The sequence below is a fragment of the Erythrolamprus reginae genome, chromosome 3 (assembly GCF_031021105.1).
Source record: "Erythrolamprus reginae isolate rEryReg1 chromosome 3, rEryReg1.hap1, whole genome shotgun sequence".
Classification (NCBI taxonomy): domain Eukaryota; kingdom Metazoa; phylum Chordata; class Lepidosauria; order Squamata; family Dipsadidae; genus Erythrolamprus; species Erythrolamprus reginae.
In genome coordinates this window covers 81713-106463 of record NC_091952.1, presented here as the reverse complement: position 1 = coordinate 106463, position 24751 = coordinate 81713, and the positions used below count along the sequence as shown (strand labels likewise).

The following is a 24751-nucleotide window of genomic DNA, read 5'->3' as shown; positions in this document are numbered from 1 at the left end:
CCCAAGCGCCCGCCAGCTCCTCTTTCTTTCTCTCGCGAGGCATCCCCTGCACAGCCGGCACCCTCTGCTCTCCGGAACCATTTTTCCAGCAAACCGCCCAGCACCACGTTCACGGGGAGGTCAGCAGGGGTTTGGCCAGCCATGCTGGGGGCCGTGGGAGAGGCACAGGCGGAGATGGGACATCGGATGGCACAGCGGGCACACTGGCCACCGCAACCGCTCCGGGCGCTGCGTTCGTGGAGGAGACGCAGGCACAAAGGGCAGCTGAGCCGAGCGACCGAGCCAGCGATTCCGGATTTATTTGCGCGGCTTCAAAAATCTTTGCGCCACAGGTTCCTGATGGCTGCGCTGGGGCGCGCTGCTCAGGTTAGAAGGAACAGTGCTGGGGAGGTACGGAAACCCTTCTATAAAGCCTCAGTTGGACCGGACCGAGAGTCCTGCATCCTGTTTTGGTGACCACACTATAAAAGGGATGTTGAGGTTCCAGAGAAAGCGCAGAAGAGATCAACCAGGATGACCAGGGGACTGGAGACTATATCCTACAAAGAGCGGTGGCAGGAACTGGGCCAGTCTGGCGAAGGGAAGGACCAGGGGAGACGGGAGAGCCGCCTTCCAATACTTGAGGGGCTGCCCCAGAGAGGAGGAAGGGGGCCAGGCTGTTTCCCAAAGCACCAGAGGGCCAGACCAGGAGCAACGGATGGAGGCTGCTGACCATCATCCCACTCTGGAAATTCATTCGCGCCTAAATGCCTGCCACGGGGCGGGGGGGGCAGTCCTTCTACCTGGAGGAGTTCAGTAGCCTCGTGTTCGAATTTATCCGCCAGGTAGTCCACGATGCAGCTGCGAGCAAAATCCACGCGGCCGTAGAAAGCGAACTCTGTGCGGCAGAGCAGCTGGAGAGCCCGGGACGCCGGCTCCAGCACTTCACCGCTGCTGTGCTTCTCCACCACTTCCTTCAGCTGCCTCAGCAGCAGGACCAGGTACTGGGGGCAGGAGACAGAGAGTCACACCCCCCCGGCAGTGCCCAAGCCCGGAGGGTGGGGGCGGGGGAGGGATTCGGACCTTTGCGGGGAGAGCCCCCCTGGGAGAGTGACCGAGGGGGCCTCTTACCTTCTCCAGGCGGCATGAGCTGTAGTGAGTTAGGTCGAAGTAACGCAGGGCCTCCAGCAGGGGTCCCACTTTCTCGGCATCCGCAGAGAACTACCGGCGGGACAGAGCAGAGGAGTCTGAGGGCGGGGGGCTCTAGCGGAGCAGGATTGGCAGAGCATACAAGTCTAATGAATTATTATTATTATTTATTAATTATGCTGCCCTTTGCCAGGAGAGCATCAGCCACCGGGACTCTGAGGCGACAGACAGAGGCCCCCAAGTGGCTTCAATGGCTTTCACAGAGTTCTCCCGCCCCCCTCTCCCTGTCACATTCGCTGAAGGAGAACGTGGAGCAGCCTCCCAGGGCCAACGGGCAGGGCCGCCACCTGCCAGGGAGACGTCAGTGCCTTGGTTTCTCCTCCCGTTTAGTGAGAGCCCGGGTGGCGCAACAGGTAGAGTGCGGTACTGCAGGTTCGTGGAGCTGACTGCTAGATCTGCAGGTCAGTGGTTCACATCTCACCATTGGCTCAAGGCCGCCCTGAGTCCAAGGAGAGGAGGGCAGCATAACCCCCCCCCCCCTGAATAAAATAAGATGAAAGGGACGGACGCTTTCACCTTAGCCAGCAGCTGGGGCAGCAGAGGTACAAAATGCTGCGTGAGCCTCAGGCGCTCCTCGGACTGCGCTTTGCGTTCCTGAGCAGAAAACACCTGACGAAGGAGGAGGAGAATGAGGAGAAAGAGGAGGAGGAGGTGGCAGGGAGCGTTCCGTGAGAATGAGGAGGAGAAAGAAGCAGCAGCAGGGAAGGTTACCTTCTTCCCAGAGACCCTGCCGGTTGGCGGCTGTCCTTCCGTGGCTTGCCGCATGCTGGCCACCAAGATCAGGATGAGGCCGCTCTCCTCTTGGTCGCCCAAACCTGCTGAGCGACACAGCAACTGAGCTGCGGAGCATCCAGCGCAGAGAACGAGCCCTCGTGACGCAGCCATCACCCTCTATCGCCTCAAAGGGGCGTCCGTAAGTGCACCGGTGGGCCTTCCGTCCTCTGCCCAATTGTCTCTCCTTTCCCTCACTTATCATATATATATACATACAGTGATCCCTCGAGTTTCGCGTTCTCGATGTTCGCTAAACGCTATATCGCGATTTTTCAACCCGGAAGTAAAAACACCATCTGCGCATGCGCGCCCTTTTTTTCTATGGCCACGCATGCGTAGATGGCGCCGGGCAGATCAGCTGCTGGGCGGCTTCCCTGGGTCTTCCCCCTCTTGCTGGCGGGAGGGCGAGCGGCGGGCATCAGCGAGGAGTTTGCATGGGCGGCCGGTAAGACCCCAGCGCCGCTTCCCAGCTGAGTCCTGAAGCCAAATGCGGAAGTTCGCTTCAGGACTCAGCTGGGAAGCGGCGCGAGCGAAGGGCGTGGGCGGGCGAAGGGCGCGCGCGCGGGCAGGCAGGCGGCGGACAAGCGGCGGGCGCGGCAGCAGCGAGGAGTTTGCGTGGGCGGCGGGGAAACCCCAATCTTCGGCTCCTCGCTGCTGCGGCGGAAGTAAAAACACCATCTGCGCATGCGCAGATGGTGTTTTTACTTCGCACCGCTACTTCGCGAAAAATCGATCATCGCGAGGGGTCCTGGAACGGAACCCTCGCGATAATCGGGGGACCACTGTATTCTCTTCCTTTCACGTATCCTCTCCTCTAAGTACATGTCTGCTTTTCTTCTTATGTATTTGTGTATTGGACAAACGAATAAATAAATAAAAATAAATAACTGTGTGGCCACTGTTCCCTAAATTTGCATAATTACACTGCACCAATTTAACCCATTTTTAATTGGATTCAATAAGCAGATTTTTAAAAATATAAGCAGCCAAGCCTTCTTGAAAAGCCCCTCAGATATTTCCCCTAAATACCTTTAATAAATAAGAGATCATTGCAAGTCCTTGCTTTCAGGGATGACCCTCTTGCCCAGCACCCTGGCCAGTCTCATGCAAGGTTTATTACTGTTCCCACATTTATATCAAACCTTCCATAATTCAGTTTCCTGTTTAATTTCACGATATGCTTTTGCTAGAATTACAACCACGGAAAAATCTTCTTACTACCACGTTTCTCAATGACCCAAAGAGCAGATGTACCAGTGTGCACAGTTTCTTCCCAGCATGAAGAGGAACATAACTAAAGAACATAACGTACTTCCCGTCACTACAGCAATGGAGCTCAGAATGACCGAAGGTTTGCACAAGAGGTCAGAAACGCCAGAACCCTTGTGGGCGGGAGGGCCGTCTCCTCCTCCTCCTCCTCCTGGGTGGTCCCTTGATGGCTATTCCCTGCTGGATGCTCTGGCCTTCTGGCCTTCTGGCCTCTTTCTCAGGTCTCCCCTTGTCTCTGACGTATAAACCTGGCTTGTCTCTATCTTATCTATTGATGACCGATTTGCCTAAATGCCAGGAATCCCCTGGGATCCATTTTTGGATTTGGTTTGGTCTAGGGATGCTTCCACCCCCATCCCATCCGTTCCCGCGTGGGTAAAGTGGCTGAGACTGAGTCCACATGGGTGCTGGGATTAAGGGGTTTTCCTCATGTGGATAAATAGATGGGATTCTTCATTGGCCAAGTGTGATCGGACACACAAGGGATTTGCCTTTGGTGCACACACTCTCAGTGTACATAAAAGAAATGTGTCTCAAGAATCATAAAGCACAACACATAATTATAGTTGTAGGGTGCAAATAACCCTCGGGCCGAAGCCACTGAAGTTGGGGGTTTGGGGTCTGCCACACTTTATGCTGTTTTAAAATACATTCTGAGCTGTGGGAATGTGGGAGGGGTCTCTACCTGAAGCCATCACAAATTCCTCCCAGAGGGTCCAGGCCGTCCTTTGACTTCACCCTTCCATACCTGCATGGCAGGAGGGGGGAGGGGCTGCCAACGTGATGGACATTTGGGGGTGGGGAGGCCGGGGCTTCAACCTCAGATCCTCCCAGGTGTGCTAATAACTGGGAACGTTGAGGGAAAGGTCGCCTCGGACTCTGATTTAGTTTTGCTCTTTGCTGTGAGTCCTGCAGCTGTAAATGGGAGGAGGAGGGGGGAGAGGAGGGGGGAGGAGGAGGGGGGGGGAGGGGGGGGAGGGGGATAGGAGTGATGAGAAGACAACAGTAATAGAACGCAGTCTTAGTAAATAGTTTTGACAGTGGCGAGGGAATTGTGTGTTTAGCAGAGTGATGTCCTTGTGTCTGGTTGTCTTGGTGTGATTTGCTCTGTAGTGACGTTTTGGGAGTAGGAGTTGAAGCCGCTTGTGTCCAGGAGGCAAGGGGTCAGTTTTCACGGGATGCCGGGGCCCCCATTCGTTTAGCAGGTCAACCGCTGCCCGTGGGCCAAAGCCCTCTGCTCACCTCCCGTGGGGGACTCCTCCAGCAGGAGGCCCGTCAGCGCCGGCCAGTCCTTCAGCGGGGCAGAGGCGCAGTCCCACAGGCTGTCGACCAAGTAGGTGGCGTAGTCGTGCAACTGGTGTGGGCGGAGGACAAAGCGCTGCCCTGAAACCAGCCTGGCCAAGGGCCGCCAGGACCCCCCGCCTTCCCCGAGAGGCTCCGCTCACCTGGCTTTCGATGAAGAAGACCAAAAGCAACTGAAGGAAGACACGGGTGCCCTCCTGGCGGCCCCCCAGATTGGCCCTGCCCTCCAGCTCAGGTGCCAAGAACCTGCAGGCCCCGTCATCAGGAGGCAGAGAGCTCGAGTCAGAAACCTCTGCGCACAACAGTTTATGCTCAGATGCACTGGGTTGGGGAGGGGGGGCAGGGGGGGAACCCTACTCACTTTCTGTATAGAAATCCACCTGCGGCAGCAGCCACAGGGCGGCTGGAAGCGTAGACCAGCGGGAAAACCCTCTCGCAGTCCGCGTCAGTGAGCGCGCCTTCCATGTTTCTGTACAGGGACCGATCTTGAGTGACCGTGAACAAGGTGCCGACCCCCAGCACCTCCGAGCCACGGCAGGAAGGGCAAAGGGCAGGGAAGGTCGATGGGGAGGAGCAGCCGTCCCCTCGGGGGGGGGGGCCCCTTGGCCCCACTTACTGGAGGATGAGGGTGAGCAGCCGCACCGCTTCCGCTGCCACTTGGGCCTCTTTGTCCAGCACCATGGACACCATCCGCTCCTGTGGAGAAACAAGAGGCACCCACTGGAAGGCCACTGCCCATTCTTTAGGAGAATCTCCTTGATAAAGCAGCTGATGTACATTTCCCTAATTAACAGACAGAAATGTTTCAGCTCGCTGGCTTTTTCCTTTATATTTATTATTTAGTTATTGCTGTGGTTGGCTCTGGGCCAGCTCCTGCTCCGAGGACTGTGGGGGTCGGTTTGGGAGCGTCCTCACATTATCAGAGGCCGGTTTTGTTGGCCACAGCTTCGGACAGTGAGGCTTCTGGGTCAAGGGCAGACTCTGGGAGTGAAGCAGGATCAGACGATGGGGTAGTGACAGGCAGCCCATGAGCTAATGACCCCATTAGTGAGTCATCATCATTACACTCGGAAGAAGAGGGATTCATAGATGCTCGCAGGCGCTGGTTTATGACGAGAAGGGAACAACTGCGCAAGTATTACAGAAGATAAGGGAGAACACCTGTGGCTGGCAGGGCAATTAGGCTAATGGGGCTGCTGATACATTGCCAGTGTGGCTGAGAGCGTGTGTGGGAGAGTCTCCGTTTGGAGAAAGACGAGTTCTGTTTGATTTTGGACTGCTCAAGGATTTACAAAGACATTTCGAATATTTCTCAGTTAAGTACAGTTTTTTGGACTCTTGAAGGGGTGTGTGTGGCTGTGACGTCTTCACAGCTGCTTTTTATCTGCTCTGCTTTTGCTTTTCACAACATTCCAGGCTTGTGGTTTGTGGGAGAGCACTTTGGCTGATTAAAGTGCGTGTGTACAATATTTTTCCATTGATAAACCGTCTCTTTGTTTACTTTACAATAGTGTGTGTCTTTGAATTTACACTCCGGACTTCATTGGGGCTAGTAACATGATGCCCGGCATAACACTTATTAGTTGGACTTTTATGCCGCCCCTCTCCGAGGACACAGGGTGCCTTACAACATATAATAGAACAATATATAACATCTTAAATCCTAAATTTTAAATCCCAAAATCTTCGAAGAGGGGTGGCATACAAATCTAATAAATAAATAAATTAATAATAATAATAATAATAATAAAATGTAAAATCTAAAAAACCCCACAAAACCGTAAAAAAGGTCCTTCCCATTCGATCAACGTTCTCTCAACACATTCCATATCTTTGTTGTCAATGTTTTGTAATTTATGAAAGCCGCCATAGGCGCACTGAACCTCCACTGCTGGCTGAAAAAAGGGACCACCGACTGAAAAACCACCACCAAGTGGTTTCTTCATCTACGCCATCAACGAGAAGACAACATCCGGTAAGGGAACAAAGAATTCTAGAAGTGATCCACTGGCTAAAGGCTTAGCGTCGCCCAGAAAGCTTTGGATTCTTGGCCATGGACTGCGCTGCCATCGCGATGGGCGCTTGGCAAGGGACGGGTGGCGCCTCACAAAGCCTGGGAAGAACGTCTTCAGAAAACAACTGGTTCAGCTTATCAGGAGGGCTTTAAACTAAAATTAAGAGGGGAGGGTGAGCAATCGACTACTGCAAGGCCCTCCACATGGGGCTGCCTTTGAAGACTGTTCGGAAAATACAAATGGTGCAGAACGCAGCCGAATCCCAGAGACCGGCCAGGTCCCACAGAGTCAGCCTTCTCCTGGTCCCGTCAACTAGACCAGTGTTTTTCAACCAGGTGTGCCGCAAAGAAGGAAGCTCAGGTTCCGGTCTCACAACTTTTGGCTCTTTGCACCCTCAGCAAAAAATTGCGAGACCAGGACCGGAGCTTCCTTCTTGGCGCCTTCCAAGTTTTCTGGCAGCTGCAGCACCCTGCCTGGCTGGAGCTTCCCTGGTGGCGGCAGCAGCAACACTGAGCAGTAGCTGCAGGGTGGTGGCTGTGAGTGGTCATCAACAGCATACACCATGCTGGCAACAGCGGCACCGGGCAGTAGCTGCGTTGAGGTGGCAGGGCGGTCAGCTGCGAGCGGGAGCTCCAGGCGGAAGCACCGACAGCGGCGGCTGGACGGGTTATTGGAGGCCGTGGGGCTGGCACTGGTCAACTGGCCAGGCTGGGACAGAGGTTTGTTTATGTTTATTTAGATTTGTATGCAGCCCCTCTCCGCAGACTCGGGGTGGCTCACAACAAAGTGCAAAAGACAATTTACAACAAATCTAAATTTCTACTAAAAACATTTTAAAAACCCCATTTCTAAACACACATACATACATACATACCATTCATAAGTTGTATATGCCCGGGGGAGATGTCTCAGTTCCCCCATGCCTGACGACACAGGTGGGTCTTAAGAAGCTTGCGAAAGGCAAGGAGAGTAGGGGCAGTTCTAATCTCCGGGGGGAGTTGGTTCCAGAGGGTCGGGGCTGCCACAGAGAAGGCTCTTCCCCTGGGGCCCGCCAACCGACATTGACGGGACCCGGAGAAGGTGTTGTATCCTGTAATGGCTACCTTGTATCTCTGTAAATAGTTTGTTCCTCTTTTGAAGCGCTGTCTGAGCCAAATCAGGAAGTCGCTCCTGATTGGTTCAGACGCGGCTGCTCTTGCTTTGGCGGGAACCGCAAATTGTTAAACAAACGGCTCCTAAAACATATCTTGTAAAACTGGAAGATGGTCGAATGTGGAAGCGGCACATTGACCACGTACGGAAACGAATAGAAAATTCCCTGGAGCAACCCGCTGACACAAACTCTCCCATTTCAACAGACTTTGACACGCAACCCGATTTTATAGACATTCAAAGGGACTTATCGGGTATGGGAGACTCCTCCAGCGACGCCGAACCATATTCCTCCTCCAAAGTCCGAGTTGTGCCGGCCAGGCCGAGTCAACAGGCCAGAGCCGAAACCAGGCCCCAGCCGCGCCGGGAAAGCAACAGCGAGCCGACCTCCACCGTCAGTAGCGAGGAAGCAACTGAACTGTGCAGGTCGGAGTGAACCTCACGAAGACCCCACAGATTGGACGATTTTGTCACATGGCTTTCGTGATGGATGTGACCAACTAAGGAGGGAGGGGTGTTGTATCCTGTAATGGCTACCTTGTATCTCTGTAAATAGTTTGTTCCTCTTTTGAAGCGCTGTCTGAGCCAAATCAGGAAGTCGCTCCTGATTGGCTCAGACGCGGCTGCTCTTGCTTTGGCGGGAACCGCAAATGTATAAAAGGAGCGGTTTCTTCCAGGCAAAGCAGACGGTACTCGCTGAAAGTCACTTACCTTTCCTGAGCTGAAATAAAGGTACCGTTCTCACTTAACCCTGCCTCTGGGTCTACTTCAGAAGGCCCACTCTGTGGGACCTAATCGGTCGCTGGGATTCGTGCGGCAGAAGGCGGTCCCGGAGATATTCTGGTCCAGTGCCATGAAGGGCTTTAAAGGTCATAACCAACACTTTGAATTGTGACTGGAAATTGATCAGCACCCAATGCAGACTGCGGAGTGATGGTGAAACATGGGCATACCTAGGTAAGCCCATGACTGCTCTCACAGCTGCATTCTGCACGATCTGAAGTTTCCGAATACTCTTCAAAGGTAGCCCCATGTAGAGAGCGTTACAGTAGTCGAGCCTCGAGGTGATGAGGGCATGAGTGACTGTGAGCAATGAGTCCCGGTCCAGATAGGGCTGCAACTGGTGCACCAGGCAAACCTGGGCAAACGCCCCCCTCGCCACAGCTGAAAGATGGTTCTCTAATGTCAGCTGTGGATCGAGGAGGACGCCCAAGTTGCGGACCCTCTCTGAGGGGGTCAATAATTCCCCCCCCAGGGTAATGGACGGACAGATAGAATTGTCCTTGGGAGGCAAAACCCACAGCCACTCCGTCTTATCAGGGTTGACTTTTAGTCTGTTGACACCCATCCAGACCCCAACAGCCTCCAGACACCGGCACATCACTTCCACTGCTTCGCTGACTGGACAAGGGGTGGAGATGTAGAGCTGGGTATCATCTGCATACTGATACCTCACCCCATGCCCTTGGATGATCTCACCCAGTGGTTTCATGTAGATATTAAATAGCAGGGGGGAGAGGACTGACCCCTGAGGTACCCCACAAGGGAGCAACCTAGAGGTCGACCTCTGACCCTCCCACTCCCAACCCCTCCAGCCAGCGCAGAAGGATACCATGGTCGATGGTATTGAAAGCCGCTGAGAGGTCAAGAAGCACCAGGACAGAGGATAAACCCCTAAGTCCAACTTCAGCAAGAGAGACTCGCAACCTGCAATTTCCGGAGCAATGAGTCCACGCAGGCAAAGGCTCTCCCTGGCTACAATAGCCACTCCTCCCCCCCCCTTCCCTGGGGTCGAGGTTGATGCCATATCTGAAACCCGGCTGGGCAAATTTCAGAGAGAGGAACTCCTCCCTCTGGGCCCAGCCAGGTTTCAGTAATACACGCCAGGTCGGCCTCCTCGTCCAGGATCAGATCCCGGATGAGGAGAGCTTTATTTACCACCGACCTGGCATTGAGTAGCAGCAACCTGAGCCCAGGGCCAGAGTTACACTCACCACCAGTACCCAAGATTGGGCTCACGGAGCCAGAACAAGGGATTGTTATTAAGCAACGGTCCCTCGTTCCCCTGGAACGGCTAACTCCGTGGCCCCATGCCCATTTCCAGCGCAGCGCCAGCATGTACGGCGTCCAGCAACACGTCTTGCTCCCGCCGTCGGTGCCTCCACCCTGGAGCTCCCGCTTGCAGCCAACCGCCGCCTCGCAAGAGAGAGAGAAAAAGAGAGGGAATGAGAGAAAAAGAAAGCAAGAGAGAGAAAGAGAAAATGAGAGAGAGAGAGTGTGAGACAGAGTGTGAGAGAGAAAGAGAAAGAAAGCAAGAGAGAAAGGAGAGAAAAAAAGGGGAGAAAAAAAGAGAAATGACAAAATGATTGAAGCAGAGGATGAGGAAAGAGAAACAAAAGAGAGAGAGAAGTTACTCTTGATTTAAAGCACATGGTAAAAAGCACCCAAATAATAAGAGAGAAACCCCCCCCCCCAGCCCTCACCTGTTTTTGGAAATGGTTCAAGAGTGTGTATACACACACACACAAAAGGTGTGGGGGGGAGGAGAAGACAGGGATGGAAAAAGAGAGGAGAGTATCTTAGAGTGTCATTTTGGTTGGTGGTGTGCCCCAGGATTTTGTATATGTAAAAAATGTGCCGTGGCTCAAAAAAGGTTGTAAATCGCTGAACTAGACAATGTCGTTTGGAGGGGCCTAGGGGAGAGCCTTCTCTGTGGGGGGCCCTCTGTAATCAGCTCCCTCCCCCAGAGATTCATAGTGCCCCCCACTCTCCTCGCCTTCCGTAAGGCTCATTTATGCTGCCAGGCCTGGCGGGGGCCACTAGTCCGCGGAAAGGGGCGGCATACAAATCTAATAAATAATGATAATAATAATAATAATAATAATAATAATAATAATAATAATAATAATTTATTAGATTTGTATGCCGCCCCTCTCCGAAGACTCGGGGCGGCTCACAACAAGCGATAAAACAATATTGTACAGGCACAAATCTAATATTAAGAAAAAACTAAAAACCCTATCAATTAAAAACCAAACAGCACATACATACCAAACATAAATTATAATAAGCTTGGGGGAAAGGTGTCTCAAATCCCCCATGCCTGGCGGTATAGATGGGTCTTAAGTAGTTTACGGAAGACGAGGAGGGTGGGAGCAGTTCTAATCTCCGGGGGGAGTTGATTCCAGAGGGTCGGGGCCGCCACAGAGAAGGCTCTTCCCCTGGGGCCTGCCAGATGACATTGTTTAGTCGACGGGACCCGGAGAAGGCCAACTCTGTGGGACCTTATCGGCCGCTGGGATTCGTGCGGTAGTAGGCGGTTCCGGAGGTATTCTGGTCCAATGCCATGTAGGGCTTTAAAGGTCATGACCAACACTTTGAATTGTGACCGGAAACTGATCGGCAGCCAATGCAAGCCACGGAGTGTTGTAGAAACGTGGGCGAATCTAGGAAGCCCCACGATAGCTCTCGCGGCTGCGTTCTGCATGATCTGAGGTTTCCGAACACTTTTCAAAGGTCGCCCCATGTAGAGAGCGTTGCAGTAATCGAACCTCGAGGTGATGAGGGCATGAGTGACTGTGAGCAATGACTCCCTGTCCAAATAGGGCCGCAACTGGTGCACCAGGCGAACCTGGGCAAACGCCCTCCTCGCCACAGCCGAAAGATGATGTTCCAATGTCAGCTGTGGGTCGAGGAGGACGCCCAAGTTGCGCACCCTCTCTGAGGGGGTCAGTAGTTCCCCCCCCAGGGTAATGGATGGACAGATGGAATTGTCCTTGGGAGGCAACACCCACAGCCACTCCGTCTTGTCTGGATTGAGTTTGAGTTTGTTGACACCCATCCAGACCCCAACAGCCTCCAGGCACCGGCACATCACTTCCACTGCTTCGCTGACTGGACAAGGAGTGGAGATGTAAAGCTGGGTATCATCTGCATACTGATGATACCTCACCCCATGCCCTTGGATGATCTCACCCAGCGGTTTCATGTAGATATTAAATAGCAGGGGGGAGAGGACCGACCCCTGAGGTACCCCACACGGGAGAAACCTAGAGGTCGACCTCTGACCCCCCACTAACACCGACTGCGACCGACCGGAGAGGTAGGAGGAGAACCACTGAAGGACAGTGCCTCCCACTCCCAACCCCTCCAGTCGGCGCAGAAGGATACCATGGTCGATGGTATCGAAAGCCGCTGAGAGGTCAAGAAGCACTAGGACAGAGGACAAGCCCCTGTCCCGGGCCCGCCAGAGATCATCCATCAACGCGACCAAAGCAGTTTCCGTACTGTAGCCGGGCCTGAAACCCGACTGCTGGGGACCTAGATAATCGGCTTCTTCCAAGGACCGCTGGAGCTGGAGTGCCACCACCTTCTCGACAACCTTCCCCATAAAGGGAAGGTTGGAGACTGGACGATAGTTGTTAAGTACGGCTGGGTCCAGGGAGGGCTTCTTGAGGAGGTGGCGCACAAGCGCTTCTTTATAGAGTGATGGAAAAACTCCCCTCCCCAAGGAAGCGTTGGTAATCTCCTGGGCCCAGCTCCGTGTCACCTCCCTGCTGGCCGAAACCAACCAGGAGGGACACGGATCCAGTAAACAGGTGGCAGAACTCACAGCTCCAATGGCCTTGTCCACTTCATCAGGTGTCACCAAGTCAAACTCCTCCCAGACAGATGGACAAAGACGTTTAGCCCCAGTCACCTCGACTGACTCATTGTCAGTCGATACTGCTGTGCAATTTGAGTCCTCAGCACTGCCCTGCAAGGGTTCCCCAACTCCCCCCTGATTTAGAAGGGAGCGGGTCACCCTAAACAGGCCAGCCGGGTGGGATTCCGCTGATGCAATCAAGGCGGCATGGTACACGCATCTTGCCGCCTTGAGCGCCACTTTGTAAGTCTTAATAAAAGCTCTTACAAGTGTTCGATCAGATTCAGACCTACTCTTCCTCCATCGCTTCTCTAGACGTCTCTTCTGGCGTTTCAACTCCCGGAGCTCCTCGTTGAACCATGGAGCTCTACGGGGTCTAGTGCCACAGAGAGGTCGCAGTGGCGCAATTCGGTCAAGAGCCTCCGCTGCAGCCTTGTTCCAGGCCTCAGCAAAAGACTCCGCCAAGCTGTGGACGAGCGAATCTGGTAAAACCCCAAGCGCCTTCTGAAAGCCCTCAGGGTCCATCAGGCATCTGGGGCGGAACCTCCTAATCGGTTCCGCCTCCCTGCGGGGGAGGATTGGAGCCAGGAAGTTGAGCCGCAGTAGAAAATGGTCTGACCATGACAAAGGCAATGCTTCTAAGCCCCTTAGTCTCAGACCACTATTCAATTGCTCCGAGAGGAATACCAAGTCGGGTGTGTGTCCACCCTCGTGAGTCGGACCCTGAACTACTTGAGTCAGGTCCATGGCTGTCATGGTGGCCATGAACTCCTGTGCTAATCCTGAGGAACCGCCGAGCGACGGCAGATTGAAGTCCCCCAGGACAATAAGTCCGGGGAACTCCACCGCCAGCCCGGCCACCTCTTCGAGCAGCACAGGCAGGGCTGTTGACACGCAGCTGGGAGGCAGGTACGTGAGTAACAAGCCCACCTGAACCTCTAAGTCCAACTTCACAAGGAGTGACTCACAACCCGCGATCTCAGGAGCAACGAGTCTACGCAGATGGAGGCTCTCCCTGGCTACAATAGCCACTCCTCCCCCCCTTCCCTGGGGTCGAGGCTGGTGCCATATCTGAAACCCGGCTGGACATATTTCCGAGAGAGGCACCCCTCCCTCTGGGCCCAGCCAGGTTTCAGTAACACATGCCAGATCGGCCTCCTCATCCAGGATCAGATCCCGGATGAGGAGAGCTTTATTCACGACCGATCTGGCATTGAGTAGCAGCAGCTTGAGCCCAGGGCCCGGATTACACTCGTCACCAGGGCTCCGGTTTGAGCTCACGGGACCGGAACAAGGGATCGCTATTAAGCAGCGATCTCTTTTTCCTCCAGAACGGCTAGCCCCGTGACTCCCGCCATATCTACCTCTCCCCAGCAGGACCGGAATATTCTGGCCCTCTGTCACCCCAGAGAAAGATACCCCCATCCCTCCTGTCTCTCTACCGCCAGGTAGGCTAAATTCTGCATTCATACTGACCCTATTGTTCCCATACATACCGTCCCACTCACCCCACCCGTTCATATTATAAAAATTGCAATTACCATTTACCTCATCCATACCCCACCCATCCTGCAAGTTAGTCCCACCATTCATTCGATTCATTTCATATATACCTTCCATCTGATCCCAAATATCCATCACTAAAATTACCCCCCAATAAATTAGTTAAAAAATGATGATGATGATGATGAATGGAATGATTGTTTATGAAGACAAACGCCTACGCCCAGGTAAGAAAGACCAAGACCGACCCTCGGAAGCAGCTCACGTGGGGGCCAGGCAGGCTTGGGGTTCCCTCGGGGGGGGGGTTTAGCGCTTGGGCAATCGCAGCCTGACGGTCGGAAGGTTGGGTCTCCCTCAAACGTTACGCATCAACTGTAATTCCTGCACATCATTTCGGAAGGGACGTGGCTCATGGGCTTTGGGACTCCTCTGGGTTCTTCTGGTGAAGGGACCACTGTGGTGCCTGGACATAACAGACTCTGTTGCCTCTTTGGGGCTCCAGTTAAGAGGGCATTTACCCCACTACAAACTGTCCCTTTGGCTGTCTGAGAGGGTGTACTCTCCAAAACAGGGCTGGACATTTCTGGAAGTCTTCCTGTCAACAACTACTTCAACCCCAACAACACACGAGCACACAACAGATACAAACTTCAAGTAAACCGCTCTGAACTTGACTGCAGGAAATACGACTTTAGTAACCCAGTGGTTGATGCCTGGAACTCACTACCTGACTCTGTAGTATCCTCACCAAAACTTCGCCCTTAGACTGTCCACTCTTGACCTCTCCCGATTCCTAAGAGGCCAGTGAGGGAACCAGCATGCCTCCCGCCCCCCATCCTCATGTTTCTCTCTTACTAGTAGCATGTATGTAAACCTTGTTATATCTTTGGATGCCACCAATACGTGCTTGGCAAAATTAATAAATAAATAAAATAACTGAGCCAACTTCGAAATAATTAAAGCTGCAAGAATGGATTTCCCCATAAATGATTTACATGAAACCACTGGGCGAGGCCCTCCGGAGTTATGGGGCGGGGATCCCAGCCCTACGCCCATGACACCCAGTTTCACCCATCTCCACCCCAGGCCAACTTGGGGAAGCCCTGGGTGGGACGTGCCAGTACCTGGGGGCTGTGAGGATCTGGGTGGGAGACCCTGACACGACCCATCTGTCCAACCTTGGTGGGGAGGGGGGGAATGAACCCCCCCAGGAGTCCTCAATCAGCTGTGATTGGAACAGAGACCCCCGGCTGTGGCTAGGGGAGGGTTTCTCAATTAGTTTTTTAAGTTTTTAGCATCTTTTAAAGTCTTTTAATCGTAATTCATTGGATCAAATTGTTTTACTAATTATTCTATGTTTGTTGTGAGAGGGGGGGCATACAAAAACTCCAGGGGCTTCTCAGCGTGACTGGGGTGTAAGGGGTTTCAGTGAGGCCTTAACTGAGTTGCCTTCATGCTGCCCGCTGCCAACGTTTCCAGCCCCCCAGCCAGCCTCGCGGCCTTTCCTCGCCTCCCACCGTGGCCCCAGTGGAGCCAAGCGCTACAAAGGCTGCGTCATCTCTCCCCGTCTCAGCGTTCGGGAGGCTTAACGTTTGCCTCATCATCTCCGTCTCTCTCCTCCTCCTCTCTTTGCATCCCTCCTGTTCCATATAGGTTTCCATGGTGTCTCTTAAGGGTTTGTTATATGCACTTCGTATCTCCTGCTCTGGGCTGTGGGCTATTGTCCGGTGCGGCAAAATAAGCAAGTTTCCCAGGATCACACCCCCCCCCCCCCCCAGCATTGCTCTGCCCCACTGTTTGAGAAGCACTGGGCTAGGGGAACCTTTGCAAAGGGTTCGGCTTGTGCACCAGTTGCAGTCGCTCATGCCCTTATCAGCTCGCGACTCGACTACTGCAACCCGCTCCACGTGGGGCTACCCTTGAAAAGCATTTGGAGATTACAATCAGTGCAGAATGCAGCCGCGCGAGCTACTGTGGGTGTGCCTAGGTACACCCACATCACACCAATACTCCACGAGCTGCCCTGGCTCCCGAACTGTCTCCACAATTTGAGGTGTTTGTAAATTCCTGCACAGCTTAAGGCCGGAGAGGAGCGCCTCCTGCCACAGACCTCCCAGCGGCTGATTAGGGACCCCGGGGCTGGCCTTCTCCGGGTCCCGTAGACTGGACAGCGTCAGCTGGCAGGGCTGCATGGGAGGGCCTTCTCGGTGGTGGCCCCAGCTCTCTGGAAACAACTGACCCCGGAGACCTGTAAACACCACCCCCCTCCTAACCTTCCGGAAAGCCGTGAAGACCTGGCTATGCCGGCAGGCCCAGGGTCAAGAAGAAACGGATGGGCGGCTTAGAGATCTAACAAACGAACAGATCATTTAGCCCCAGTTGTCTGACTCTACATTGCTGTAGCATGCATTAATCGTGTGGTGGTTTGGTAATCACAACATGCAAGTTACAAAAATTAATGTGGCCTAGTTACTCTTGTGCAATGAAAAAGGGGAAGCCTGGAAAACCTCCAGATAAGGGCCACAAAGGTTCAGCAGGTGTGACCCATGACCGCAGCAGTTCCAATCTCTGGCCAGCCCAGGCGAGGCCCAAAGCTGCCCCCAAATGAGCCCACCCCAGAGGGGCCTCAGCGGGCAGGACCCTGGCAAGCGCCGGCTCTCGGCTGTACGGAGCGGCCCACGAGGCTGGTGGGTGCTTCTTAGGTGCCCCTCCCACGTCACCCCCCTACGCTCACTACCACGGTGACAGCTACTATTCAGTTACTAATGTTTGTACTATACAGGTAGTCCTTGATTTAGAAACACAACTGAGCCCAACCCTTCTACAGTGACCTTGGTTGTTGAGTTCATTTTGTAATATTTCTTGCCACAGTTGTTAAGTGAATCACTACAGTTGATGAGTTAGCAACCTGGTTAAAGTGAGTCTGGCTTCCCACTGACGTCGCTTCTCAAGAGGTTGCAAAAGAGGAGCACGTGACCCAGTTGCCACGTTTGTGGGAATGTTGCAGCGATTGTAACTGTGAAAAACAGCCACAAGTCACTTTTTTAGTGATGTTGTAGCAGTAGTAAGCCAGGGATTACCTGTACTACTGTATACTACTCATCAGAGTAATATTACTATTACTATTAATATTACTATTCATTAATAGTATTAATAATATTAATATTACTATTGCTATTCATTCTTCAACACTGTGACCAAATCAACTGACCAGAGAAACGCAGTCGACTTAATACCTGGACTTTAGCAAAGCATTCGACAAGGTGGACCACAATCTACTACTCTGCCAAGTAAAGTGGGCTAGACAGTAACATAACAAGATGGACTGAAAACTGGCTGACTGACCGCGCCCCACAAGTAGACCTCAACGGGTCCATGTCCACGTGGAGAGGTAGGCAGCGGGGTACCACAGGGATCAGCCCTAGGCCCAGGACTCTTTAACATATTCATCAAAGACCTAGAGGAGGGAACAGAGGGGGGGTTCATTAAATCCACAGACGGCATCAAGCTGGCGGGATACAGGCTCAGGGTACAGAGAGATCTAGACAGACTTGTATGGTGGGCCGAAACAAACAAAATGGAAGTTCAACGTAGAGAAAAGTAAAATCCTACACCCAAAACATACAAACAGGGTGAAACCACACTCAACAGAAATGACTGTGGGAGAGATCTAGGAGTCTTGGTGTATTTTGGTAGCTGTTCCCTTAAAACCCTCATGTTCTGTTCGAAAAAAGTTCCTAATGATATGTTCGGGTCACATACGACCCGGACCGAAAACACTTCATTTGAAGTGCTTATGTTTGGTCAATTTGAAAACTTTTTTCACTTGGAAAGTAGTCTGAACATTTCTGCACACAATGATATGAAAATTGAAATGAAAAAATTAATCCTTATTGGTTTATTTTGCACATAAATGTGCCGCCCCCCCGTTTTTGTGATTTTTTTTTTCAATTTATGGATAGTTTTACTTGCAAAATCCATTCTATTTTACTAAAGTTGGTGTGGGATTGGTAGCTTGAACATTACTGCACACAATGATATGAAAATTGAACTGAAAAAATTAATCCTTATTGGTTTATTTTGCACATAAATGTGCCTCCCCCCCGTTTCTGTGAAATAGTCTTTACTTTATGGATAGTTTTGCTAGCAGAATGCATTCTATTTTGCTAAAGTTGGTGTGGGATTTGTAGCTTGAACATTTCTGAACATAATGATATGAAAATTGAACTGGAAAAATTGATGCATATTGGTTTATTTTGCATATAAATTTATTTCAATTTATATAAAAATGCTGTTAATTTCAAACTTACATACTTTTTTTTAGTAAAATGGATTTCTTTCATAAAATTAGTTATCTGGCTACAATGTGGTTGATTTTCAAAAGGATATTCCAAATATTTATAGACAAATATGTATAAACAGTGACAATAATGGCACACAGCAAGGCCGGGGGTGGGTGGGTGGCCCTTTTGTGGCAAAAATAAACCAATAAGAACCATTTTTTTCAGTTCATTTATATTTTTCTCATGTTCAGAAATGTTCAATTTAGTATATCAAACCTTTTGGGGGGAAATTCCTCAGGGATTTGTAGCCTTAAAAAATATAAATTGACACGAAATTCAGAAAGGATGGGGGGAGGGGCTTTTTGATCAAAATAAAAATATAAGTCTCAATTTTTCCAGTTCAATTTTCATATCATTATGTTCATAAATGTTCAAACTAGTTTTCCAGTTGAAAAAGTTTTCAAAAAGATTAAATTCAAGTACGGTACCTAAAAAAAATATTTTTGGTCCTGTCATATACGAACAGAAACAGATTTGAAGTTATGTTTTTTTTTTTGCCCAGAAAACAATTAGCCACCACCCCAAAAATATTTTTTGATGACCAGCATTGTTAAATTGAGTAAATGAATGCCTAAGATTTTAAAGAATATTTCGGATTTGGAGCATAAAAAAATAAAAAGTGAAAATGATTGCAAGCAGCCCGGGGGGGGGGGGGGGAGGCCTTATTTCTGATGTTAAAAAACCAGTAAGAATCATTTTTTTCAGTTCCTTTATATTTTTCTTATATTCAGAAATGTTCAAGCTACCAATCCCACACCAACTCCAGTAAAATAGAATGGATTTTGCAAGCAAAACTATCCATAAATTGAAAAAAATTCACAAAAACGGGGGGGAGGCACATTTATGTGCAAAATAAACCAATAAGGATTAATTTTTTCATTTCAATTTTCATATCATTGTGTGCAGAAATGTTCAGACTACTTTCCAAGTGAAAAAAGCTTTCAAATTGACCAAACATAAGCACTTCAAATGAAGTGTTTTCGGTCCGGGTCGTATGTGACCCGAACATAACATTAGGAACTTTTTTTGCCCAGCAAAAACTAAGCCCCCCACCCCCCCAAAAAAATTCTCATAGAGAGAACCCCTGAAATGATGAACAGTCATGAAATTTCAAGTTTCAGATATGCAGGGAAAATTTTTTACAGGGACTCAAACTTGGCTTCGGGTCACATACGACCCGAACAGAACAGCAGGGTTAAGTTTGCCTTGTTTAAATCTCACCCCCCCCCCCCCCCCCCCCCCCCAAAATGGCCAGGGAATCAGGGTATTTAGCTTCAGCCTCCATAATCTGATCAGCTAGAGTTCTTTTTAAAAAAAAAATATTTATACTGATTTTTTAAAATATAAGACCGACAAGACATACAATATTTAACACAAAAAGGAGCTACAATTGCTCCGATCAGTGTAGAAGTCTTAATACAGAAAAAAAACCTAATTCTAATTTAGATCAATACAGAAAAGTAAACTTATCAGTAAAATATCTCTATATATGCTGACATAAAAATCTTAACTTTTCAATACTTTCCAGCAATTATATAATTATAATTGAAGTAATTAAATTCAATTGGGGAAAAAAGAAATAAACTTATGTATCAAATATCACTGTATAATAAACAAAACCACACAAGGAGCTTGGGAGACTTTAAAAACCACGACTATTGAAGCCCATCCCGATGAAAGAGAAACGCACGGAATCAAAAAGAAACCAGCATGGCTACACAAAGACCTCACAGATAAACTGAATGGGGAAAAAGGTCAAATACAAAAAAATGGAAAGAAGGACACATAACTGAGGCAGAGTACCGACCGACAGACGGACAGAATCTGCAAAGAAAAAATCAGGACAGCAAAGGCCCAGCACAAACTAAGCTTAGCAACAAAAATCAAAGACAATAAAACAGGTTTCTTTCAACACATAAACACAAAAACCCGAAACCCAAACAAACAATCGGTTCACTAAAAAGAGAAGATGGCAGGGAAGTAACAGACAACAAAGACACAGCAGAATCACTCAACCCGTTATTCGCATCTGTCCTCATTCATAAAGAAACTGCAAACCAACAAACCACGCAATGCCTTTTAGTGAAAGTCAGTGACAACAGAGAAAGTTTCTTCCAGCATATAAACAACAAGAAGAAAATCAAGGAAACGGTCGCTACTCTAAAAATAATAATTTAATAATAATAATTTATTAGACTTGTATGCCGCCCCTCTCCGAAGACTCGGAATGGCTCACAACAAAATACAAAGCACAAATCTAATATTAAAAACAATTATAAAAACCCATTATTATAAAAAACAGTCATACCATCCAATTAAACCATACATAAAATGAAACAGCTAAGGGTCAGTTATGTCCCCCAGGCCTGGCGGCATGGGTGGGTTTTCAGTAATTTGCGAAAAAGTGAAGATGGTAAAGAAATCGCAGACAACAGTGATAAAGCAGAGCGGCTCAACTGCTATTTCGCATCAGTTTTCACACCAAAAGAGACCGCCAACCAACTAACCTGCAACACCACTGCAAAAAACAGCCTTGGAACCAAACTCATAAACCAAACATAAATAAAAACACAACGGGAACTCAGCAAGTACAAATTGCCAGGACCAGATGGACTACACCCCAGAGTCTTAAAAGAACTGGCAGACACCGTTCTGGGACCACCACTCCTTATCTACCCAAAATCCTGGAACACAGGAGAACTACTGGAAGATTGGAAACAAGCCGACATAGTCCCCATCTATAAAAAAGGGAAAAAAACCAGGCCCAGGCAACTACAGACCAATCAGTCTGACTTCTATACCTGGAAAAATACTGAAAAAAATGATCAAAAAATAGCTTTGCCACTAGTACCTAGAAACAAACAAGATAATAACCAACAGCCAACATGGGTTTGTCAGGAATAAATCACGCCAATCCAATCTCATATCATTTTTCAGCACCGTAACCAAATCAGTAGACCTCACATACTTGGACTTCAGCAAAGCTTTTGGTAAAGTAGATCACAATCTCCCACTCCACAAATTCGAAAAAAACAGGGTGTAGATTACAACACATGTAGATGGATAAACAGTTGTCCTCAACGGCTCTAAATCCACCTGGAAGGAGGTGGGCAGCGGGCTACCACAGGGTTCAGTCCTGGGCCCAGCGCTCTTCAACGTTTTCATTAATGACCTAGACAAGGAAATGGAGGGGGGACTAATCAAATTTGCAGATGACCCCAAGCTGGCAGGGTAGCCAACACCCCAGAGCAAGAGTAGGCAAAGTTGGCTCTTCTACGACGTGTGGACCTCAACTCCCAGAATTCCTGAGCTAGCACCAGTGGCTCAGGAATTCTGGGAGTTGAAGTCCACACATCACGGAAGAGCCAACCTTGCCTCCCCCTGCCCTAAAGGACAGGCTCAAAATGCAGAAAAATCCCAAACTAGCCAAGTGACGTCCAACGTCAAGAGAAAAGCATAAATCCTACACCTGGGCAAGAAAGATCCAAGACGTAGGTACAAAGTGGGTGGAGGAGGAACCACACCTGGCCGTAGTTAGTGTGTATGCGAGAGAGACCTCGGAGCCTTGGGGGGCTCAGGCTGCTGCTACCTAATGCCAGGTGGGTTGTAAATAAAGCTCCCCTCACCCGGGACTTGCTCCAGGAGGATGTTATGCCCCCAGTGAGGGAGGGGTGCAAAGTCAGCCGGCCAGAAGGAAGGAAAGGAGCCTTAAAAGCCCACACGCTTAATTAAGCAGGGGGGTCAAATTGCTCTCGCCCCATAACAGTCCAGGGATGAGAGCGAATTGAGGCAGCTGGGATTCCTCCCCCCAACTCTCCCTCTGCTTTGAGTCCACCACAAGGGTCAACTTGAAGATATCTGGACTTCAACTCCCAGAATGCTGGCTGGGGAGTTCTGGAAGTTGAGGTCCAGGTGTCTTCGGGTTGCCAAGGTTGGGAAACACTGGTCTAATTGATGGGACCTGGAGAAGGCCAACCCTGTGGGCGCTGACCGGTCGTTGGGATTCATGGGACAGAAGGCTGTCTCGGATGTATTCGCTTCTGGAGGTTTGGCTTTTCTTTTGATCTTTTCTTGAAACACAACATCACTGGAAAACTGCAGTGCTATGGACGTTCTCTGCTGGCTGGGGAATTCTGGGAGTTGAAGTCCCCAAGTCTTAAAGTTGGCAGGTTTAGAGACCCCACAACAAAGCTTGAATTCTTTTCCATAAAATCTGTTGGACCCAAAAGATGCTATAACACACCACCTGCTTTTTTCACCATTACTGACTAGCCAAGCTCTTCTACAATGCCTTGAAGAATGGTATGCGCAACATTAACGTCTGCTGCATCCCCTCAAGTATCCCCTCAGCCATCTCCTGTACATGAAAGCACCACTGCAGCCATGCTGGCCAAAGAGCAGGAGAAAGAGAAAGCACAACCGCAGCCTACCCTTGTAACAATACAGGAGGCATTGAATGCAAAGAAAGACTTTACGCTAAAATCCCAAGATGATGCATATCAACAACGTGAAGGTTTAAAAGCAGAAATAGACCAATTGAAAGCAGATACAGGGGAGATGAAGGAGCAAATGAAAGAAATAGAACAGACCTTGAAAGAAAATGAAGAAAGAGTAAAGGCAGTAGAGGAAAGAACTGAAAAAATAGAAAAAAGAATGGATTATTTTGAAGACAGATCTGATTCTGTCAACAAAAAATACGATGAATCAATTACACATCGAGCATCCTACGGTTTAAGATTTCAGCACATAACAGAAGTAATAGATGAAGATCTACAAGCAAAAATGGCAGAAATAATTGGAGGAATCCTTCAGATGGAAAGAAATTGCTGAGTTGTTCTTTAGCTTAGCTTGGAACTTGCACAGAAGCATTTCGTGACCTTTATCATTGTAAGCCTTGCCCACACCTTTGCCGGTGTAACTGATGAGCTCCACTTCCTGATAGCAACAATATGATTATTCTAATCTAGGTGTATTTCATCTGGCAATGTGGATATATCCAGGTATTACTTGCTTGTTTGAAAACAGCCTTAGCAATAAAATAATAATTAGATTGGCAGAAACTGTTAAGTCATTGTGCGACATTTTTCTTTACCAGATTTAATATTTCCATCATACTCTCCAGCCACTAGCAGCATATTCGGTTTGCACTTTCTGTCATTTTCAGATTGGCTTTAATCATAAAACAGGTCAACTTCTGCACTGAGTGGGGTAATGACCATATTAAAGAGTTCCCCTCAAAGTGTAATTGATATTATTTGTTCATTGACCACATCATAATATATGACTATATATTAATGAACTCAATCTGTCTAGTCTGGAGGACAGAAGGAAAAGGGGGGACATGATCGAAACATTTAAATATGTTAAAGGGTTAAATAAGGTAAGGCAAATAACTAAAGGTAAAAGGAAGAAGAAACCGCTATGGTTTAGCAATGATGTAAGGGCTATAGTCAATGAAAAAAAGGCTGCCTATAGGAGGTATAAAGAGTCTGGAAGTATAGCTAATTGGGAGGTGTATAAAATGAGACAGAAGGTGTTCTGTCTGGGTTCCCCCAGACCTCAACACCAACTGGAAAAAACAGCCAGACACGCTGGTAAAAGCAAAAGTACTTTATAGCTTGAAAAATAAACACAGAGAAAAACCTGTTCTTCCCAACAGACAGGCTATAAGACTTTACAGCAGAGTCCTGATGTCCAGACAATACAGCAAGCTTCTTGCTGGCACACCCACCACTGTAGAGAATAAGACCCCCACCTTTTCCCCCCAAGGTTTCAGTAGTCAAAGTCACAAACCAGAATTCCAAGACGCCAAAGATCACAGCCAGGTCCCAGGACTCCCAAAGATAATACTCCACAAGCCAGGAAGGGTGGGTCTGCCTTTTAGCCTTTCCAGAGAGCACCACACCCAAACCCAGCTGTTGCCTCTTTAGTGCTGAAAGTACCTAGCTAATTGGTCCCTTCGCTGGGTTGCTCTTCTCTGTCGCAGATCGATTATTGCTTGGGCATTTTCCTCTAAGGAATCCAGGCTGCTTGCTGGGGAGAGCTCCCTCTGGGGGGACTCTGGCTGTCCCCCCTCTTCCTCAGCCTGAGATTCCTCCTCCTCGTCTGCCTGCACCTCCTGTTCCTCATCCTCCCCCTCTGAGCCGCAAACCGACAGAAGATCAGCCGTTCCCTGAGGGGCCTCAGACGGAACCACAACAGAAGGAGGCGAAACAGATAATATATGCTGCTAAAGCCTCAAAAGAGGAAGAAATTGCCAAATCTCTAAAGAAGGGGGATAAAACCTTCTTCAGATATATTAGTGATAGGAAGAAGAAAAACTGCAGCATCACAAAGCTTAGTACCGGGAATAATACATGCATTGATGGGAATAAGGAGATCGCTGACCATTTCAATAGCTACTTCTGTTCAGTTTTCTCAAAAGACACCTTACAAAATAACACTATAGAGGGATATAGCATTGCTTCCAGCTGTACGGATTCAGCTCCAGTGATCTTAGAAGCCGATGTCTTAGAAGAACTTGAACGATTAAAGATAAATAAGGCAATGGGTCCAGATGG

General features: G+C 49.5%; 1 protein-coding gene across 1 annotated transcript in view; it reads right to left on the bottom strand.

Moving 5' to 3' along the window:
• STAG3 (STAG3 cohesin complex component) overlaps positions 1–24751 on the bottom strand; it is a 46770-nt gene that overhangs the window by 6938 nt on the left and 15081 nt on the right. Inside the window, exons 10-17 of the mRNA XM_070744307.1 lie at positions 5150–5229; positions 4895–5002; positions 4677–4779; positions 4474–4585; positions 1900–2003; positions 1705–1797; positions 1111–1200; positions 783–983 (exon numbers count right to left, since the gene is read on the bottom strand). Of these exons, the coding sequence (XP_070600408.1) occupies positions 783–983; positions 1111–1200; positions 1705–1797; positions 1900–2003; positions 4474–4585; positions 4677–4779; positions 4895–5002; positions 5150–5229 (891 nt within the window). The remainder of the gene's footprint in view (positions 1–782; positions 984–1110; positions 1201–1704; positions 1798–1899; positions 2004–4473; positions 4586–4676; positions 4780–4894; positions 5003–5149; positions 5230–24751) is intronic.